The 18156-nt window shown below is 34.0% G+C and overlaps 1 protein-coding gene across 1 annotated transcript; it reads right to left on the reverse strand.

Annotated features, from left to right (window-relative positions):
* Positions 1 to 1878: 1878 nt before the first annotated feature.
* chmp2ba (charged multivesicular body protein 2Ba) lies at positions 1879 to 12684 on the reverse strand. Its single transcript, XM_063006496.1, has 6 exons — positions 12604 to 12684; positions 7305 to 7396; positions 4403 to 4597; positions 3535 to 3637; positions 2483 to 2589; positions 1879 to 2137 (listed from the first exon to the last, which is right to left on the reverse strand). Exons 1-6 carry the CDS (start codon positions 12635 to 12637, stop codon positions 2024 to 2026), a joined length of 645 nt encoding a protein of 214 aa, XP_062862566.1. The 5' UTR covers positions 12638 to 12684; the 3' UTR covers positions 1879 to 2023.
* Between the last annotated feature and the right edge of the window lie 5472 nt (positions 12685 to 18156).

The raw sequence follows: 18156 nt of genomic DNA on the forward strand, positions 1-18156 counted from the left end.
AAACTTCGGAGTGAGTACCTGATCAGCTATGTGTTGCACTGGGGCCCATGAGCTGCTAGTTACGCCACTGATGTGACCATTACATATTTGACATTTATATTTAGTATTGTGCTCAAAACCTTTTTTCTTTATAAATTTTTAATCATATATTTGATAATGCTTAAAAAAACACATTTGTTTATATTCAAAATTATATTTTTTTTATTTAAAGCTAATTATATTTAATTAGCTTATAAAGAAATATATTAAATAACGAAAACATAAAGAGTTGAATAATTTTCTAATAATTTTCTAACGGATAAAATCTGCAAAATGATAAGCACAAAATACACAAAACAATGTGAGATTTTTTATTATTTTTTTCTTTTTATTATTCAAAAACCAATGAATTTGTGAAACTGCACATACATAAATTTTACATACATGACAACAAATTAATCTAAACTATAAAAAAACAAATTATAAAAAAGGACAATGAGGGGTTTTTAATGCTTTAATATATTGCTTCTTCTTGAAGAAACTCTGCACTAGAACAAAAAAGCTTTTTATTGAAGTAGAATGAGTAAATAGACACAGTGATTTGAATATAAACGTCCTGCTAGTGAATTATTCACTTAATAAAATAAGAAATACGGTAGTAATTTCATTCCTGCACCAGCCAGGTTTACAGCTTCATTCCGTTATCCAGAGACAAAGCTCTAATTTGACCATGACAGGGGAATTCTCAGCTCTGTCACAGACCATCAGCGTAATTAGTCTGCTTATGTGTATAATAGCTGAAGCCCAGTGCAGAAAATACTAAACCACATAATTAACCATAGCTGACACGGCTTTATCTCTCCAGCTCTTATGTGGCTGCATTCAATTAAAGTCCTCTTAGTTAAGCTAATCTAAAAATAATTGAGGTACTACTGCTGACAGAATCACTTGTACCTGATAATGCAGCCTTATGTTAATTACAATATGTTGGATGTCAATTGCTAATGTATTACCTGTTGCTCCAAATTGCTCAAGAGACGAGAGTCAAAAAAATGTATGAATGGCAAATGCTTACCAAAGCCCACATCAGACTTAGAAATGGCATCATAAAGGAAAACATAAGCTTTATCTTACTTGTAATGTTCCAAATACAGAACCATAAAAGGGGGAAAGAACTAAAATTGAGCAATACATTACACAGTAAAGTACATATGCAAAACAATGAGCTAGCACTGTTAGAAAAACAGGCTGTTGTAGAATGGGAGAAATGCCACAGGAATCTAAATCTGCATGAATCAACATTAATATTGGGGCTGATACTGAAAGCTTTTATATACAAACTGGATTCAAGTTGGGGGGGGACACGGTGGTTCGGTGTGTAGCAGTCATTTCACAGCAAGAAGGTCCTGGGTCCTTTCTGTGTGGAGTCTGCATGTTCTTCCTGTGTCTGCGTGGGTTTCCTCCCACAGTCCAAAGACATGCAGTCAGGTTAACTGGAGCTGCTAAAATTGCCCCATGTGTGAGTACACACTGATTCAGTTTTCCAGTATAATAGGAAATATGTATGTCCAGTGTTTTTTGTTGTTATTTTGCAAGATGTGATGACCTGTGATGAGTGCAAAATATTATTACTATTTACATAAAGTTTGTCCAGACTACTTGCATGTGTTGTCATTTGCACAGGTATACTTAGTAAAGTGCAAATCTATCACGACACATGCAATTTTTTATTGATATGTGATTTTAAATTAGAAGACGACACATATTTAGAGGTGAGAGCTCATGGACTAAAAAGCCAATGTGTGATAGGAAATACATTGTTCTCTAAGAGCCCTTTTTTATGAGTGTTTCATATTGTTTGGCAAGTCTGTACAATCTTTCCTTCACAAGTCAGTTTCTTCACTCAGCCTCAACCCTGTGCTCTGTAGATCTGTACAGTTAAGTACTAATGGTCCGCTGTTTCACCATACAGTAAAGGCAAAGTGTGTGTGCTTGAGGAGAAGCCCTTCGTTGGTGTTGAGAGCACAGGTACGGAGTGCAAAGTTTAATCCATTCCGAGAGCTTTTAGCTGCCTCTCAATGTCCTCATCTGAAATGGTGGCTCTTTTGTTCTTTGATGTACTGGCCAGACTCTTTCCAGCTGAAGGGGCTCTTGCCATCTGCACAAAACCATTTAGCACAATTAAATTGGTTTAACAACTGTAGGCAACTACACAGCTGTTTTTTCTGACATACAGTTTAATGACTTGCATTAGATAAACACATAAGGAAGAATACACAATCACAGAACTAAAGCAGGCAGACGCAAAGAAGTAGTAATATAAAAACATTTCACTTTAGGCACCACATGAATTGAACATACAAGAGGGCCAGTCGGCAAATCTAAAGCAAAGCCAGAGGCCACACATATGCTCAAACTTACTGCTTCACATAGGTTGTGCATTATAGGAGGCAGACTGAAACCAAGAAACAGTTGAAGTGAATGACTAGTGAATGTCTTTTACCTTTCCAGAGATTTCAATGCCAATCTCATCTAGCACCTGGTTTACAATGTCTTGAGATTCCTCTTCATCACCCGACTCATTGAAGATTTCATCCAATGTATCATTTACTGCAGATATGAAAAGAATTCACAAACAACTTACTAATAAAAAAAAAACAAGACATACATATTATCAAATAAAAATAATAATAAATAAATAAATAAAAGGGTTACTGCATGAATTCATAAATCATTCATAAAGTTAATAATTAATAATTGTTAAAAAAACGTTTAAAAAAAGTCATACATACAAGAATGTAGTTATATGTAGCAGATATAGTAGTAGTAACAGTAGTAGTAACATTTTTAGTTACACGAGTCTACATTTAAAAAATAAATATAATGTATATAAACAATAAATCTGATTTATTTTATATATAATATATATCTTTTAACTATTTCTAACATTATTAATTAATTAAGTAATGCATTTAATATTTCATTTATTTTGTCATTTACTTTATTTTATTTACTTTATTTTATTTACTTTATTTAGTATGTTTTATTTACTTTATTTTATTTACTTTATTTAGTATGTTTTATTTACTTTATTTGGGGTAGTTGGTTGTTGTGCATAAGTGGTGGTGCATAAGAAAAAAGAAAAATTGATCAGAATATTTTAAATGTAATTGGAACTATAAAAATTAATATTATTTATTTATTTAACAAATAAAATGTGTATAACAAATATGACACTGAGACAAAAACAAAATGATAAAAAAACAGAAACTAAAAAACTAAAATGAGCCAAAAATGCTGCATATTTTCATTGGTGAGATGTTAGATAACTATAGAATGGGTGGATAATTTATAGTACTGAACAATACTGTACATGGGTAATATTACTGGATTGAATATTTCTTTTGTGTTACATTTTTATAGTTTTGTGGCTACACAATAAAAAATATTAAAAATATTAGTCTGGTAAAGAGGTGGTAAAGAATTAAAGGTGTCTCAAAAAAGTATGTAAGCAATTGCTTTTAACCAGACTTAAACTGATTACATGAGACTTACGCATATCTTCACTCATCCCCATTTTTAGGTTTTCTTTCTGAAAGTCCTGCATCGTGTGCAAAGTCTTTTTCGGATCCATTCTTTTATTGACAGCCTGCATAGTCTGAAATAACACTTAGTATAATCGCTTATTATTTGACAAAAGCTGACGAAACAGTAAAGTCATAAACCAAATCCAGCAGGTATACATTAATTCTGGATGCAACTCAGCAGATGTAAAACCAGGGCACAGTGAGAGCACTGAGAGTCTTTTAATGGACCCTTGGGATTCAGCAACACGGCAGTGCAGAGAAAAAAGGAAATCCAATTTGATTATAGAGAATTATTTACACAAATCACCTCTGTCACAGCCTCATTACACACAATGGGCATGACAGCAGCTTCTTCCGACAGCCTACACTACAACACTACAGCTCCCAGGATACATAATTCCTGACACAGGAAAGATACAATGTGTTCTTGTGTATTCCACTGTGTGGATGTTAGCATGGACTGGTTTGACTATAAATTGAAATAAAGTAGCACAATGCAAGCCAGATACAACATTCAATTATACTCCCTGGATGGGATGCCAATCCAACACAGGGCAACAATAAAAGAACACTAAAACAACAAGTGAAACTTTTCACTGAGTGACCAGAGGTGAGATCTGGAGGGTCATCCTATCTGAAATTGCTTTCACTGTGCACCAATCCATGCCCCATCCCAACCCCCCATTCTCCCCAAAGGCTACACCACCCAAGTACTCTACATATAATTATGCTAAACTTTTTTCTTAACATCATTTTGTTCTCTTAATGTGACACACAAAGGAACAAAGTTATCCTATTAACACACTGCTTATAAAGCCAAATCACAAAATTCTTACCTTGGCCGTGGTGGACATAGCTCCAGCCATCTTTATCTGAGAGTTCATGACCTTGGTCTGTGTGGACATGGAGGTCACCTTGGAGCTCACAGCATAGGTTCGGTTCTTTTGCTTCCTTAGCTCAACCAACTGCTTAGCCAGGATCTTGCAGGCATCTCTGTTTCCAGTCTTGGCCATTTTCTTGATTTCCATTTCCTGTTCAAAGCAAACAGATTTATACTAATATTGTAAGTATGTTGTAACATCAAGATGTGTAAAAAATGATCTGAAAATATCTAATATAATATCTGAGTTTGCATAAAAAATACACAATTCTTCAAGAATCAATTGATGTAAATATATGTTGACTGAGTTAATACTGATGTAGCATTTATAATCAATATTGACATCCATTTCCTTCAGGATCAAGTGTCTGTCTATCTATCTATCTATCTATCTATCTATCTATCTATCTATCTATCTATCTATCTATCTATCTATCTATATATATATATATATATATATATCCATCTATATATCCATCTATCTGTCCGTCCGTCCGTCCATCCATCCATCCATCCATCCATCCATCCATCCATCTATCTATCTATCTCATCTAGTCTATGCCAGATTCAACATTTTATCTTTATCAAATTGATGGTGTTGCAAAGGTAAGTGCTTAACATTAAAAGGAGCAATGACTAAACATTAAAAGATAGATTGATAAACCTTTATTAATCCTGAGGAAAATTGTTTAAGGGGGTGTGGCCCGTATGTGGATCGAACCCACGACCTTGGCGTTGTTAGCACCTCGCTCTAACCAACTGAGCTAACCAGCCAGTACAAAAGAACTTATTTCCTTATTTATTTTACATTGATTAGTTAAACACTGGTATGAAGTCCTTTAGTCTTTTGTTATCATTACTTGTACATCCCTGATAATGGAATGCAGTGGACATTATCACCACCAAAAATTCTACATTTCCAGTTTACACAGCCTCAGACTAACTATAAATCTGGCCAGTGGTAGTGGGCTAGAATCCACTACCCAAGCACTCTATGTATTTCCTTATTAACTTTACTGTATTGTAAGCTCATTCTAAAACTGACAATAGTGAAATACTAATAAATTAAGCCTAGTCCTTCATGAGCAAAAATGGGCCACTATTCCAAAAATGTGTCACAATGAAACAAGTGCAAACTACATATCAATACCCATCCAACCACAGAGAGAGCTGCTGAATTTGCACCACTGATTAAATCCCTCAATGCATTCCCACTTCATCATAACAACTGTACGACTGTGCCACATTATGTCCCATCATGACAGATGACTCACTGGTCTTGTGCCTCATCCCGTCACAACCACAAAATGACCGAAAAAGAGATTTTTATTGTTGAAACATGCTCATGAAAATCAGATGCTGTCATCATGATTATTAATATTGTATGATGGGGTGAAACAGAAACTGTGAAACACGGCTTGTTAGGAATGTTTTATAGCTGTGTCAACCACAAGAGCCTGAATCTTGTCTGTTAGTGGAGCAACAGTAATAGACTGATGTCTTGAGCATTGCGGTATTCTGTCTAGAGACAGACAGCAGATCTACTATCATAAAGAATAGTGAAGTAAGCCCTGACAGCTTTGTGTTGAACCTGCAAATGGAAAATCTGTTTTTTAGTGCTTATTTAGGGCTAGAACATCAATTAGTGGGTGTGGAGAATACTTTATAAACAGACATCTCAACAATTTCACTACTGGCTCTTTTTGTTAAAATTCCTATGTCCTACAACAAAATACAATTACTTATAATATAAATGAACCCTAATGAAAAATTTTAAATATTTTTTAAAATGTGCTCTATATAATATACATTTAACACAAATATCTTTAGATATTTCTTTTTAAATATGAAAATTCAAGGAAAATTACAGTTTTTCTCAATTGCTTTGGTGCATTTATCTGATCAGAATTAAAATTCTCATAACTGTTAGTTCAACCTCCACAAGATTTTGTCATTTGTGCACATCATAGTAGTCATTCCTTCCAACAAATTGCAAATGCTTTTGGACATGCATCAATTGCTTTCATACAATTCTCTGCTGTTTTATAACATTATCATTTGCTTATGTCATGTCAGACAAAATGAACTATACTTATGAATGCTGAATAGTCATTCCCTATGAAACTAATAGTCCTCATTTCATTGCTTGAATCATTACATACAAAAATGCAACTAACTAGTTGTCAAAATCAGTATGTTGTATGTTCCAGAGTGTCTTGTACTCATTTACCTCACAAAATACAGTAATGTGTAACTTAACTGTAGATTTCAAATGGGTGTGCTAATAGTGTATAGTGCTGTCTTGAGCATTTTCAGGTAGTCACCATGATCTGACTTTTTTGCCTTGGAAAACACAGAGTGAACTGTTATAATGAAAACATGACAAAGCCATTTGACTATCTTGTTCATAAACAATGGTGTCAGGACTTTTTATTTTGATGACACTGACACTTTCATTGACATGAATACTTGCTTTTGAATAAACTATGGAATAAACTATCCATTTTGAGCAAGTGACACGCTTTTGCAGGTTATCAACTAGGTTTTGCAGTTTGTATTAATTGTTTTGAGAAATGCACTTACTGTTGTGCAAATGTTAATAGTGATGTGAGAAATGCACCAAAGCGACTGAGAAAAACTGTGACTACTGGGGTAGTATCTGTAATTGGATGGATGGATGGATGGATGGATGGATGGATGGATGGATGGATGGATGGATGGATGGATAGATAGATAGATAGATAGATAGATAGATAGATAGATAGATAGATAGATAGATAGATAGATAGATAGATAGACTAACAGAAAGACAGAGAGACAGATAGCCTTTGTCCCCATTTATTTTCAAACCCATTTACCATTTGCTTCTCTTGTCTTTCCAGAGCTGCACGGTCTCTGCTGATTTGTCTTTGCGTGCCTCTCAGCTCCTTTGTCTGGTCTTTGATTATATCTGTGTCAGAAACGGATGAGGAGAAAAGTGTAAAGAAAGTTTCAGAAATTCAATTACAGTTGACTGAGCTGAAACTGAGCCCTTCCCTAATCCATAATCCATGCACAGCCCTAACTAAATGGACAAAAGTATTGGGACACCCCGTGTACTTACTGATTTCATGTGTTTCAGCCATAACAATTGCTAGCAGAGGTATTAAATCAATCTCACCAAGGTTTAACAAGCTCTCAGCCTTACTGAACAGCTTTGGAATGAAATGGAACCTCAATTGAAGCTTTTTTGACCAACAACAGTGCCCAGCTATACAAGTGCTCTTTTGACCCAATGGAAACAAATTCCAACAGACATCACAGATTCCGTAGTCTTGTGAGAAGCCATCTCACTCCTATTTCTATACGGGCTTCCAATGTCTTGGCTGGAACAGCCACACAAACCCCATACTCCACCCCCCAATTTTTATACAATCCATAAAAATGATCAATATGAAAGATTCAGATAAAGTTAAAATCATCTTCTGTAGGAAATTAACCAAATTATCTAGTTCAATTAGTGCTTTCAAATAACGTTTAGAAGGAGAGATTAAAAGTCAAACACATACTTTAAGAATAAGTGTTTGTCTCTTCTGCAGTTTTTATTTGAAAATTATAATAACAATTAGTAATAGCCATGTAAGAACACATTACTGTGTAATTAAACATTATTACTTTTTAATAAGTTGCTTCAAGCCAGCAACACAGCTGTTCGTGTAAGCTGGAATTTGTCTCTGTCTAAGCTGTCTACCGTTTCCATAAACATACATGAATACATGATTGGCATAAAGCCACAAATGTGAACATCAAAATTTGCTTTAAAATTACCATGACAAAACTAAGACTGGCTTGGATATTGAATGTCATTGCAGTGTAAGCCATTACAAACAGTTTTTCTTAACAATTTACAGTTTACAATTCACAATTCACTGGTGGAGGCTGTCGTTCCCAGTACACACATCCTGACTAATGTATACTCACTAATGTATAGCACATTCAATTAATAATTTAATCACATGCATAACAGTCTGATTGCATACAGAATTATAAAAGCAGAAAATTCCAGCATTATAAAATTAAAAATAATTTAAACATAATCGACTAAATACTTGATTTAAATTGATTTATTTAGAATAATTATATTATTTGTAAAAGATACATCATTTCTCATACAACAATATTTAGCTGTTTAGCAAAGTTCAAGATTAAAAGAAAATTAATAAAATAATAGATAAATCCTTGAACATCATGAGGTAATCTATGCAACAAGAATAGATTAGATTTTAGATTTTATCAATTGTATGTATGCTATCATATACCCTTCATTCTAAAAATGTAAATAAAAAATAAATTCTTTAATAAAGAACTTAAAACAATTTTTGAAATGTAGCAAAAAGACAGATAATGGAAGGGCCCATTGAAATGGTACAGACTGCAAAAACTGTTTTTTTTATCCATTTCATGTTTCATTTCATTACTTAAACCATAATCCAAAACCAACGCATAGTTAAAAAATTTTTATATTTAAAATAAATAAGTAAATAAATAAAACCAAGCACTAGAATGGAGAAATCTCTATATATTGTAAAAGTGGTACACAAAGTATTATTTAATTAATTTAATGAATAATAAAATAGTTCAGAACACTTTCTATGTTAAAACGTTCTATGTTAAACAAGTGTATATAAACTTTAAATATAAAGTTTAATAAAACCAAGAACTAAAATGGAAAAATCATCTTTATGAATTGTAAAAGTGGTACAAAAAGTATTATTTAATTAATTCAATAAATAATAAAATAGTTCAAAATACTTTCTATGTTCAACAGGTGTTTATAAACTTGAAATATAAAGTTTAATAAAACCAAGCACTAGAATGGAGAAATAATCTCTATGAATTGTAATTAACAAATACAAAAAGTATTTTTAATTAATTTGATAAATAATTAAAGTCCAAAATACTTTCTATGTTTAACAGGTGTACATAAACTTTGAATATAAAGTTTTTTAGCATTGATCATCCAAGAATGATTACGTAAGCGCTAACTACTTTCATAAGCTACGTAAAAGGTGACGTATTCCGAAACGTATCAGAGGGAGGGTCGTCGTCCATGTAAGAAGACTAACCAACTGTGCCATCTCAAAGTACCATAGACAACGGGTTGGCGCGCTGGCACTTTACTAATACTACATTGACACTACATTGACCTCAATGCACGGATGCTGGAACTTGGATGGGAGAAACCTACTGCACAGTAATGACAAAGTAATAAGACCATGTAGGTAACATGTAAGTAATGACATGATTTTACTGTATTCATATGTAATAACACCTTTTTGGCACAATCAGTAGTTATTATAGTTGTTACAGGTAGTCTATACTTCAAGTGAATGATGGTAGAGTGATGAAGATATACATTTGCTATAGTTTAGGAAACTAGTATCATTTTAATTATTAGGATTTTTGGGGGGAAAATTAGGATTTCTTCTGTGAATGCTAAAAACTGTAACTGTATATTAGACAATTGGTGTTGGTTCTGCTAGAGGCATTAAATGCAAGTCTGATTATTTGTATATTTTACCCATTCGTTTTGTTTTGTTGTATTGATTTGTTTACATAATTTGGATTTTTAATTTTTAGGATACACTTAATGTGACTAAGGCAAATTTAAGAAATACACATTTAAATTAAAGCATGCTGAAAGTATAATGTACAATGACTAGCCTGTTCAATTTAAATTGAACAAATGCATTAAAACTACTTTGTTCCTAAACTGGCTTAATAAATGTAATGAATATCTGCATTTTCATTGTTAAACTACTACTACTAATGACTACCCAAGGAAACCTATAATAAGTCTTAGTAAGATTTTACAATATAAAGAAAAATGAAGGATAAAAATGCTGTCCACTGGTGTAGGCTAGTGCAGTAAAATCGATTTTCAATAAAATTGCTGAATTTTCAATAAAATTCAGAAATTATGTAAGCAGGAACCAAGCACATTGATTGGCCCCACTGAGCATCAAAGGCAGGATCCCAATGACTACATGGATTTTGATTTAAGAAAGGGTGATAATAGTAATATATTTTTAAAACTATATTACAATATGCATGTTTGTAAATATTGTAGGTTTGCTCTGTATTTCTATAACTGATTAACTACGTTGCTACTTCGAGCTGATTGGATGTAAAAATGTTAGGATGTAAAAATGTTAGGATGTAAAAATGTCCTGCTTTTTATACTTTTCACATTGTATAATAAACAATAAGTAATATATGATATATATATATATATATATACAGTATATATATATATATATATATATAGGTAAGCAAAATATCATAAACAGGCAAAAATTTATTGAAAACGTACTTTTTATTTACATTTGCTATATACAGCATAGGAGAATATACAATATATTTCTGAAATATGGAAATATCATTAGGAAAAGACTACATATGATTCTGGATAGTGGAAAAAAATTTTCTTTTAATGGCAGTAATGCAAAGCCATTATTAAACTTAATAATATTAAGTTAATATTATAAACATTATTAAAAAATTCTTTTTGCCAGATACCGACCATACCAGTATGGATGCTCTACCATACTTTACATTGTACTTTACACTGTTACAGCGGACCCTTAAAGGTATCATTTACATTGTGCTTCACACAAATCCATTAAGGTATAAATACTATGGTAAAACTGGATTAATAACCTTTTGTTGTTGTTCAGGGGTACATATTTTGTAATATAATAATGCCATTAAGTCTAGATTCATAACTCATAACATATAATTCTGTTTATAGTGGCTCATAGATGTGATGGTTCAAATCTGGGTTACATCTTGTGTATGTGGTACTTGAAAGGATTTTGCAACCATTAAAAAAAAACCCTGCCACCAATCCATGAGCGTCTTGTGGTGAACAATATTTTTTTTCTGATGTTGTTTGTCCAAGTTTGCATATATAATTGTGTTCCATTTGCACTGTTCTGTCATTTTTTAAGTTTCTGACTGACACATTATGTTTTAGATACCCAATTCAGTCTCCGTCCAACTCCAATATGTGACAAGAGCTAATAGAGCTGTTTGTATGAGAGATGAGAGCTGTATAAGAGTGACATATATTATTGTTATTCATTTTTTCTGTGTTTGTAGTGTTTTTATTTAAAAATAACAGTAAACAAAAGTAAAAATATCTATTTTTTAATTAATAACATTACCTAACTGTATTAATTAGGTGCTGAACAAATTAAAACCATCTTATATGTTATATTCTTCAAAAACACCCATATTTTGCTTTGATAAGTCTTGCCAACTCTTGCCATTCTCTTACTTGGCTTTATCATCATAGCTTTTTCATCAATGTGGCAGGAGAGCTTACACATGCTAATGTTTACACATTTAAAACTCTAAACTGAGTATACACAACCGTTTAATCTAGTGACCACTGCTCTCCCAGTTGACTGATTATTGAGTAATGTAAACTATTTTCTAATAACAGTATTCATGCAAACAAAAAGAACAAACAATTTTAAAGAATTACAATAGCTTTGTTAGAAAAGACTTAAATTATGGCTTTAATTATTATTATAATTATTATTGTTTTTTGTTGTTGTTATTCGTGGAAGTAGTATTAGTAGTTGTAGTAGTAGCAGCTGTAGTATTATTATTAATACTAGTAGTGTTGTAATATTAATAAAATTGATGCTGTTATAATTGTTGTAGTAGAATATTATTTGCAGCAGTGTCATAATATAAATAAAAAGTAAATAATATAAAAAGTAATAATAATAAAGTATTATTTCAATGTTAACAGTAGCATCGATTTTATTAATTAGTTAACACTGTTATTTCTTTTTATTATTAATGTTATTGTTAGTCCAGTAGCAGTACATGTTATTAATGTGAGTAGTAGTAGCAGTATTTGTTGTTATAATAGTAGTGTCCTTAAATATATCATCATGAAGCAATTACAATGTTACAATAGTTATCGTTTACATAGATTGTTACTTACGAAATAATAACTGGTATAATTTGTTCAGAAGTTATAACACATACACACATAACACAAGTACACACATATTTTCCACGGTTATAAGGTTTTAATGAAAAATAATTGTGTATAAAAGCACAAAGTATGAATTAACCGCATCAAAACAAAAAGTAACTTACCGTCAACAGTCTTCTTCTTAAAGAGAGATGCCATGACAATGAATTATACTTTTAAATACAGGGACTATTGTAATAAAGCCCGGAATCTTCCTCCACCGGTCAGTCTATCTATTTAAACCTGGAGTTTCTTGTTTCACATGCGGTCTGAGTTTCCCCTCACATCAACACCTCACACTGCACTGATTCAACCCGGCTCTGACGTCATCACGCTCTCAAGCCTCACGCTCTTTCTGTCGCGCGCTCTAGAGGGCGATACATACACTATTACATACACTATAACACACACACACACACACACACACACACACACACACAGAGCAATTTTAATGTGCGTTCTTCTCACACATATACTGTACCTACATTGAATGTTGCTTGTGTGATGACGCTGTATGTCACAATATAATGTTTGTATACACTTTTATTATGGGTCTGTTCGAAAACCTAGTGAGCTGCCTTGCTGTCTTACTGCCTACGTAGGCAGCTGCCTAAGTAAGAGGGTTCTAATAAGTCATCGACTTATAAGTCATGTTATTCAAATGCACTACTTAGACAGCGATTTAATCAGATTTCGCTTACTAAGCTAACACAGTTAGCCTCAGGCCATTCAAACCAATGGGATGAGAAGAAGAATATATACATATACAGTTGTACGGTACAATTCAATTCTTTCTTCTCATATCCCTGCTTGTTTGGAACCTGGGGTCAGAGCGCAGGGTCAGCCATCTTACGGCGCCCCTGGAGCAGACAGGGTTAAGGGTCTTGCTCAAGGACCCAACAGTGGCTGCATAGCAGAGCCTGGATTTGAACCGCCAATCTTCCGGTTGATAGCCCAGTGGCACAACACGCTAGCATGTCAACTAACATCTCCCTCCTTGTACTGAAAACGGTTAAATTCGCTGACAAGCCTGAATTATCAAATAAATGACAATTCAATTCAATGATAATTTATTTACGTTTGAAAATAACTCCGCCAAATTTGTCATTTTTTGTGAAAGAAGTTGTGCCGCACTGAATGCTGGTATTGCCTTCACCACTAAGGCAGCATCGGATCCTCCCTCATTATTCTGTCAAAATACCATTCAAATTTAAGGTGCCTTAGTAGACAGCATTTTAAGCCATCTAAGAATTCGAACAGCCTCCTTCTCGGGAGCGCACGTACGATGACGTAAAATGCTGTCTATGTAGAGAGATCACTAGGCTTTCGAACACACCCTATATCTCCTTGCTTTCTATTGACTATGTAATGTATTTCCCGTATGTGTATAACATATTTAATCTTGCTGATCTAACATAAAACTGCACTGAAGTACCTCTGCCTCACTGAAGGGGGTGCATGAGCCTGTTTGTATTGAATGAGTATGAACTGAATGAACACGGAGGTTGCAGAGTTTCCACTGCACCACTGTCCAGAGGTGGTGTGCTTTACACCAGGGTTTTTTCAAACTTTTTTTCAAGCGAGCCACATTTTGTCCATGATTTTTTACGTGACCCAGGCAAGACAATTACCTTACTCTGTCTATACAAGATGTAACATAAAGCCTCCACAAGGGGGCCTTACCCTTACCAAGGGTTTGAAAAACCCTGCTTAACACCACTTCAGCCAATGCTTGACATTAAGCATGAAGACCATAGGCTAAAGATGATTCTATGCATGCATAGACTGCCATAAAAACCAAATCCATGAAGTTTTTATAAATATTATTCCTGCTACTGTTGCTTCCAAAAGGTCATTGGAAATTGGCTCTGGACCCACCACTACCCTGATTGGTATAATGCGGTTAATGAAAATAAATACATCTATGAATTTAAACCAATGAGATTTTATTCTTTTATTTGCATTTGCATTGTGATAAAGTGTTGCTTTTGTCTAATCTGATCAGAATGTTTTCTTCTGTGTTGACTGTTCAGCTGTTCCCTCAACTCAAACAGAGATCTGAAATGGAAAAGACAGGCACACAAAATGAGGTTATGGGATTACTCAACCACAGCAAAAGACCGGAAGCCAAGAAGATGAGTGAAGCTGCACAGGGTGACTTTGGAAGGGCCAGCGTAGCCTGTGTGTTGCCTCCAGCAGTTTTTTCTCTCTGAGGAGGAGCTGGTCATCCTAAAGCAATTTTCTTTTAAGGTTATTAGGAAGATGTTTTCATACAATCAGCAGTGTTGGCAACAGGGACTGGCACTAAACGTTTTCATAATGATAATATGCCCACTGGTGATCAGTCTGCCCCCAAGCACACAGACCGTCTCTACACGACAATAATGAGACAAAAGCACAATTTTATTTGCCACTGAAGGGTGTCTTCAAAGTATATTAAAAATCTACATCACATACAGAAGCCAACACGTTCGCTGCATTTCAGAAATCCCACAGAGGCACTTCTGAAACATTTATCTCTCCTTCTCTGTTCATGGGATTGCCCAAGGCTAATAGACATGCAAGTGTTAATGAGATAACTATGCAGCCAGAGAGTCAGATAAGACATTTCAACTGTGAAATTAGATCTTTGTGGTGTTATGGAGCTGTAAGTATGGTAATTGGAAAACTTAAATTTTTTTGGTCCAAACTAAAAAGAACCTCATTTGGTGAATGGGTGGTCATTTTGATGTTTTTGTTCTGTAATATCATGGTAACGTCATAGTATTTTATAAGATAAGATATAAGATGTGTAGTATTGCAAACAGATATTTGGGACTTGTTACTCTCTGAAACTTAACTACAGGGAGGTAGTGCTATTATTTTTAAATATCTTTTACTACTATTTTTATATGTTTTTAAATATTTTGATAATGGTGGTAAACTGTGCTGTCTAACATGCTGGTCCAAAGTCTTCCAGAGTTGTTCAGCTTGGTTTAGAACTAGTGACGTTAAAAGCAATAACATGATTATAAGGTCATCATTTAGAGACCTGTGGATGGGGCCAAAAGACCTGAAGCATAGAAAAAATCTAATAAATTGATCAGTTGATTGATTGAAATAATTGTATTAATTGCAGACAGTTCTCTCTAAAAAGGAACAAGCAGACCCAAAGGATGTCAGCTTTCACCATCTTTGCCCCAGCAATGGCCCTTTTTAAAAAAAAATTACTTTGAATTTGGGTAACTGAAACTCTCAGCACTCCTGTACATGACAGAGCATGTTAGACTATTAACTGCTTATTTGTGTCATGTGCTACACCAACATTTATGGTGTATGCTTTTTCTAAGTGTTTTTATAAATTAGTCTCTTAGCAACCAAGATGCATATGAAATCCAAATCCATCTAAATGCAAACAACATTAACAGATCACAATGACCAACGCTGATAGAATTACCTTTTAAAATTATTAAAATGGGTCACAAAAATGCCTATACCAACCTTTGCCAATAAAATCAATCAAAAATGCATGAGCCCATTTGTATTAAATCAGTATAAATAAAATGAACACGGAGGGTGCAGAGTCTCCACTGCTCTACAGTCCAGAGGTGGTGTGCTTTACACCACTTCAGCCAATGCTTGGCATTAAGCATAAAGACCATAGACTAATAATGATCCTAGTATCTAGTATACTGTATGTTATAATTCATTCATCCACTCATTGCCTGTTTTACCACCATTTTATCCTGGTCAGTGTCACGGTGGGTCTGATTTATTAGACAGGAAACACCACAGGCCAGTCCATCACAGGGCATATGTTATAATTATGTTATAATGTATAATAATATGTGAAGTATGAGACAAAGTACAAGACCTGACAGCCTTTAAACAAGGACACAGGAATCTGGGTCCTATCATGCTGATTTAGTGGCTACATTCATGCAGTGATTAATGAGTTGTGCTTGAGTGCTCTGTGTCAGAGACAGGGAGCTAATATATCGAGTGACTGCCTTTACTCCATCTGCCCCTGGGAAGAATAAGGCTCAGGAGTGTCCTTACTATGCCACACTGGAACACCCAGGATCCATCAGTAATGAGAGATTAACACCCTCGTTTGAGCTACAGTTTTACACACACACACACACACACACACCTACACATTTATGTTTGTGAGGGATTACCTTCAATTACTCAGTAATTAATCAAGTTGGTACTAATACGTCTAACACATGGATAATGTTACCACAATTAGTAAGAATGCGGCAAAATTCAATGTTTTCTTTAATGACAGTTCTCTATCCAGCGGCAATCTTTGCCCTCTTTTCCCCCAGTTTGAATATGTTCAGGTAGTTCAGGACAGGTAAGGTAGGGCATCTGAAGTGGGATACAAATTTGTAATTGCCAGCTCTTCACTTGAATTTTAGTAACCACAGCCCCCGGGTTAGAGAAAAGCCAGAATTATTCAAGTATAGCAAATGAATAGTATTTGCATGGGGAATTAGAATCATTAAAGTTAGAAGGGCAAAGGGAGGAGAAGTCCTTCATTGAGGGACATTTGGAGAATTCCACAGACATAGCTAGTGTCTGGCGGCCTGCATTAACCAGTATGTGTCCTCAGCATAAACCATGGAAATACACTAAGAATGAGCATACGGAAAAGAATGAACTTTGCTAAAGTATCTCTTTATAATTATCTTTATTGCTTTACAGTATAAAATATTCATTATCATCATAAAAAGAATGAACAGTACAGGTTCAATAGTCAATTTATGTTTGTTAATTAAAATACATGTTCCAAATCAGTCCTTAATTAAACACATGAAGCAAATTAGATCTTACTTGTAAGAGAAAAAATACCTATTCCTCAATCAGTTTAACACTTATTGTAGCTGAGAGCTTTTTGTTTGACCATCTATATTTTTTTGTATCCCAAAGCCAGATACATTTTATTGTTTTCATATGAGGTCTTTGAATTTTTAACAGGTCATTTATTGAAGGCATACAAGGCATGCAGCTTATTTCATTGTTAACACACTGTCAAACTGATGACATTTAGGGGACAACAGTGGAGTCTTCTTAATTATCTGATGTTAATGCATGAGTCCATCATTTAAGATCGTCCTGATATAGTGGAAAATTCATTTAAATTGGTAAAACATGGAGGTGGGCAAGTAACACAAAAAGCTTTTGTGACTGAAAAACTCCATGGTGGTTATATCAGCTAAAATGAGCTTCCTTTTAAGATTGGCACATGCAATTAAAACATAAAAACAGTGTCGGTATGATGGTATAATTGCTGAAACAGAGGTATAATTAAATGGATTAAAAAGACTTATTCATGGGGACATGCTTGTTAATAATTATAAATATATTTATATAGCTATTTATTCTGGAAATGGGATTTTAATTCTAAAGACATATTGAGTCAACGCTTGACATTTGGACTCGATTAAAACTCAATAGATGTCAAAATACATAAATGCCTTAAATCATTGTAGGGTGGATGAGCACATGATTGCTTCTTTTGGGAGGATGTGTTTTCTCATATCCTTGCTAAATTGCACTGCTTTGAAAGCAGTCGCCTGAACTGCAGTACTAAATCTATAAATAAAGTGTCATTTCATGCAGGCAATGCAATAAAATTGGGGAACGATGTATTTTTCAAAAACTGACTGGGTCAATCATGCTTTTGACTGACT

This window comes from Trichomycterus rosablanca, chromosome 12 (assembly GCF_030014385.1).
Source record: "Trichomycterus rosablanca isolate fTriRos1 chromosome 12, fTriRos1.hap1, whole genome shotgun sequence".
NCBI lineage: Eukaryota > Metazoa > Chordata > Actinopteri > Siluriformes > Trichomycteridae > Trichomycterus > Trichomycterus rosablanca.

Coding starts and splice junctions, on each gene's coding strand:
- chmp2ba (XM_063006496.1), bottom strand. CDS start 12,637: ATGGCATCTCTCTTTAAGAAGAAGACTGTTGACG. Junction 7,397..12,603: donor TAAGAAGAAGACTGTTGACG/GTAAGTTACTTT, acceptor TTTCTGACACAG/ATATAATCAAAGACCAGACA. Junction 3,638..4,402: donor CTATGTCCACCACGGCCAAG/GTAAGAATTTTG, acceptor GTGTTATTTCAG/ACTATGCAGGCTGTCAATAA.